The sequence below is a fragment of the Poromitra crassiceps genome (assembly GCF_964638095.1).
Source record: "Poromitra crassiceps genome assembly, contig: HAP1_SCAFFOLD_188, whole genome shotgun sequence".
Taxonomy (NCBI): Eukaryota; Metazoa; Chordata; class Actinopteri; order Beryciformes; family Melamphaidae; genus Poromitra; species Poromitra crassiceps.
The window spans coordinates 242,501-247,500 of record NW_028152195.1 but is presented as its reverse complement, the minus strand read 5'-3'; the positions used below and the strand labels follow the sequence as shown (position 1 = coordinate 247,500).

Here is a 5,000-nt window from a genome sequence, read left to right as displayed (position 1 = left end):
TTGAAGTTGCTAAAAGAATTTGGTATTTTTTCTGGGTACAAACTTAATTTACATAAAAGCGAACTAATTCCGATTAACGCTGCAGCAGACACATGTGTGTTTAATTCCCTCCCTTTTAAGGTTTCACCTGAAAGGTTCACCTATCTGGGCGTTGTTGTAACGCGGAGATATAGTGAACTATTTAAACATAATTTTTTCCCTCTGTTGGGCCATACCAAATTAGATCTGGCACGTTGGTCGGGGCTCCCTTTGACCCTTGCAGGGCGCATCAATGCAGTTAAAATGAACATCTTGCCTAAATTCATTTATCTTTTCCAATTAATACCAGTCTTTATCAAAAAATCATTTTTTTCTTCCTTGGATCAAATTGTCTCATTGTTTATTTGGAATGGTAAAATGCCTCGAATACGAAAAACTGTCCTTCAGAAACCTCGTGTAGCTGGTGGAATGGCTTTACCAAACTTTCAGTATTACTATTGGTCCTGCAATGTAAGAGCCATGTCCTTCTGGCAGTCTAAGCCAGTAGGATACGAGACTCCTTGCTGGCTGGCTTTGGAGGCTTCAACTGTATCTCAAGTGTCTTTACATTCCTTGCTCTGCTCACCCTTTTCTGGGGCTTTCCCTATTACAAAAATTACGACCAATCCAGTTGTATGTGACTCTCTCAAGATTTGGAAACAATTTAGACAGGCCTTTAAATTTAAAGATTTTCTTATTAACACACCGATCACAAAGAATTATGCCTTCCCCTCTTCTATTTCTGACAGTACTTTTGAACTTTGGAGACTGAAGGGAATATCTACTCTAGAGGATTTATTTATTGAGGACACCTTTGCATCCTTTGATCAGCTCTCTGATAAGTTTAGCCTACCCCCATCGCACTTTTTTAGATATCTGCAGATTCGTAACTTTTCTCGGTCCAATTTGGGCCAGTTTCCAGGGCGTCCACCCGAAAACCACTTGGACCGTATCCTTAAATTGAATCCGGTTATAAAAGGGTATATTGGTATGCTTTACCTTATAATTAACACTCTTGACCAAGTCGTATTTGAACCCCTCAAAAATAGATGGGAGAAGGATATGGAAATGCCTATCTCTGAGGAAGTATGGGATTTAGCAATTAAGAGAATACATTCTTCTTCAGTATGCTTGCGACATTGTGTTATTCAGTTTAAAGTGGTTCATCGTCTTCATTACTCTAAAGAAAAACTGGCTAAAATGAATCCAGAGCTAGACCCAACTTGTGATAGATGCAAACAAACAACCGCCAGTCTTGGTCATATGTTCTGGTCATGCCCGAAATTAGTTCAGTTCTGGCAGTTTATTTTTGAGGCCCTGGCCACTATTTTGCAGTATCATTTAGAACCCTCCCCTTGGAGTGCCATCTTCGGGGTCGTTCCAGCTGGTGCACAATTAAGTGCTGCTCAGTTAAATCTAGTAGCCTACACTACTTTATTAGCTAGGAGATTGATATTATCCAAATGGAAAGATGCTTCCCCGCCCACTTTTGCACGTTGGATTAAGGAGGTTATGCAGTCATTAAAATTAGAAAAAGTCAGACATACCATGAGAGGATCAGTTTCCAAATTCTATTCAACATGGAGGCCGTTTCTTGATTTTGTAGAGGCTTTAGATGCCCAGCTATTAGCTGGAATGGACTAGTATTCTGTTTCTTTGTATTTGTTTATTTACTTTTATATTGATTTTTATCCCTCTTTCCCTCCCTCTCTCTCTTCCCATTGTAGTGTGTGTGTGTGTGTGTATGAATGAGTATGTATGTGGGAAAGTAATTCAACACAAATGCTCTCGAGATGCCTCTTGCCAAGTTGGGAATATGCTGTGTGTATTTTCTTTTCCTGTTTTTTGTTTCTGTTTTGTTTTTTTAATGGGCTTGTGGGGTGGGGGGGAGATGAAGGGGAGGGATATTGGAGCTATGAGCCCAATCTTCAGTTCATTCTTTCTTGAAATACCATGTTTTTATGTTGAAAAATTGAAAATAAACTTTGATTAAAAAAAGGATAGCTCATTAAGCTGGTATACAGTATGTACATGGTGTGTTTCCTTATGCTAGCAGTCAGGATAGCTCATTAAGCTGGTATACAGTATGTACATGGTGTGTTTCCTTATGCTAGCAGTCAGGATAGTTCATTAAGCTGGTATACAGTATGTACATGGTGTGTTTCCTTATGCTAGCAGTCAGGATAGTTCATTAAGCTGGTATACAGTATGTACATGGTGTGTTTCCTTATGTTAGCAGTCAGGATAGTTCATTAAGCTGGTATACAGTATTTACATGGTGTGTTTCCTTATGCTAGCAGTCAGGATAGCTCATTAAGCTGGTATACAGTATGTACATGGTGTGTTTCCTTATGTTAGCAGTCAGGATAGTTCATTAAGCTGGTATACAGTATGTACATGGTGTGTTTCCTTATGCTAGCAGTCAGGATAGCTCATTAAGCTGGTATACAGTATGTACATGGTGTGTTTCCTTATGCTAGCAGTCAGGATAGTTCATTAAGCTGGTATACAGTATGTACATGGTGTGTTTCCTTATGCTAGCAGTCAGGATAGTTCATTAAGCTGGTATACAGTATTTACATGGTGGGTTTCCTTATGCTAGCAGTCAGGATAGTTCATTAAGCTGGTATACAGTATGTACATGGTGTGTTTCCTTATGTTAGCAGTCAGGATAGCTCATTAAGCTGGTATACAGTATGTACATGGTGTGTTTCCTTATGCTAGCAGTCAGGATAGCTCATTAAGCTGGTATACAGTATGTACATGGTGTGTTTCCTTATGCTAGCAGTCAGGATAGCTCATTAAGCTGGTATACAGTATGTACATGGTGCGTTTCCTTATGCTAGCAGTCAGGATAGTTCATTAAGCTGGTATACGTACATGGTGTGTTTCCTTATGCTAGCAGTCAGGATAGCTCATTAAGCTGGTATACAGTATGTACATGGTGTGTTTCCTTATGCTAGCAGTCAGGATAGCTCATTAAGCTGGTATACAGTATGTACATGGTGTGTTTCCTTATGCTAGCAGTCAGGATAGTTCATTAAGCTGGTATACAGTATGTACATGGTGTGTTTCCTTATGTTAGCAGTCAGGATAGTTCATTAAGCTGGTATACAGTATGTACATGGTGTGTTTCCTTATGTTAGCAGTCAGGATAGCTCATTAAGCTGGTATACAGTATGTACATGGTGTGTTTCCTTATGCTAGCAGTCAGGATAGCTCATTAAGCTGGTATACAGTATGTACATGGTGTGTTTCCTTATGCTAGCAGTCAGGATAGCTCATTAAGCTGGTATACAGTATGTACATGGTGTGTTTCCTTATGCTAGCAGTCAGGATAGTTCATTAAGCTGGTATACAGTATGTACATGGTGTGTTTCCTTATGCTAGCAGTCAGGATAGCTCATTAAGCTGGTATACAGTATGTACATGGTGTGTTTCCTTATGTTAGCAGTCAGGATAGTTCATTAAGCTGGTATACAGTATGTACATGGTGTGTTTCCTTATGTTAGCAGTCAGGATAGTTCATTAAGCTGGTATACAGTATGTACATGGTGTGTTTCCTTATGTTAGCAGTCAGGATAGCTCATTAAGCTGGTATACAGTATGTACATGGTGTGTTTCCTTATGTTAGCAGTCAGGATAGCTCATTAAGCTGGTATACAGTATGTACATGGTGTGTTTCCTTATGCTAGCAGTCAGGATAGCTCATTAAGCTGGTATACAGTATGTACATGGTGTGTTTCCTTATGCTAGCAGTCAGGATAGCTCATTAAGCTGGTATACAGTATGTACATGGTGTGTTTCCTTATGCTAGCAGTCAGGATAGTTCATTAAGCTGGTATACAGTATGTACATGGTGTGTTTCCTTATGCTAGCAGTCAGGATAGCTCATTAAGCTGGTATACAGTATGTACATGGTGTGTTTCCTTATGTTAGCAGTCAGGATAGCTCATTAAGCTGGTATACAGTATGTACATGGTGTGTTTCCTTATGCTAGCAGTCAGGATAGTTCATTAAGCTGGTATACAGTATGTACATGGTGTGTTTCCTTATGTTAGCAGTCAGGATAGCTCATTAAGCTGGTATACAGTATGTACATGGTGTGTTTCCTTATGCTAGCAGTCAGGATAGTTCATTAAGCTGGTATACGTACATGGTGTGTTTCCTTATGCTAGCAGTCAGGATAGCTCATTAAGCTGGTATACAGTATGTACATGGTGTGTTTCCTTATGCTAGCAGTCAGGATAGCTCATTAAGCTGGTATACAGTATGTACATGGTGTGTTTCCTTATGCTAGCAGTCAGGATAGTTCATTAAGCTGGTATACAGTATGTACATGGTGTGTTTCCTTATGCTAGCAGTCAGGATAGCTCATTAAGCTGGTATACAGTATGTACATGGTGTGTTTCCTTATGTTAGCAGTCAGGATAGTTCATTAAGCTGGTATACAGTATGTACATGGTGTGTTTCCTTATGTTAGCAGTCAGGATAGTTCATTAAGCTGGTATACAGTATGTACATGGTGTGTTTCCTTATGTTAGCAGTCAGGATAGCTCATTAAGCTGGTATACAGTATGTACATGGTGTGTTTCCTTATGTTAGCAGTCAGGATAGCTCATTAAGCTGGTATACAGTATGTACATGGTGTGTTTCCTTATGCTAGCAGTCAGGATAGCTCATTAAGCTGGTATACAGTATGTACATGGTGTGTTTCCTTATGCTAGCAGTCAGGATAGCTCATTAAGCTGGTATACAGTATGTACATGGTGTGTTTCCTTATGCTAGCAGTCAGGATAGTTCATTAAGCTGGTATACAGTATGTACATGGTGTGTTTCCTTATGCTAGCAGTCAGGATAGCTCATTAAGCTGGTATACAGTATGTACATGGTGTGTTTCCTTATGTTAGCAGTCAGGATAGTTCATTAAGCTGGTATACAGTATGTACATGGTGTGTTTCCTTATGTTAGCAGTCAGGATA

The 5,000-nt window shown here is 39.5% G+C and overlaps 2 protein-coding genes across 2 annotated transcripts in view; both read left to right on the top strand.

Annotated features, from left to right (window-relative positions):
* LOC310770710 (uncharacterized protein) overlaps window positions 1–5,000 on the top strand; it is a 15,011-nt gene that overhangs the window by 9,066 nt on the left and 945 nt on the right. The gene's annotated exons all lie outside the window — the stretch shown is intronic.
* The window catches only part of LOC310770711 (plakophilin-4-like), a gene marked incomplete at both ends in the record, with an annotated part of 12,552 nt that continues 8,050 nt past the window's right edge, over window positions 499–5,000 (top strand). Inside the window, one exon of the mRNA XM_083663439.1 lies at window positions 499–522. Coding sequence (XP_083519565.1) covers window positions 499–522 — 24 coding nt within the window. The remainder of the gene's footprint in view (window positions 523–5,000) is intronic.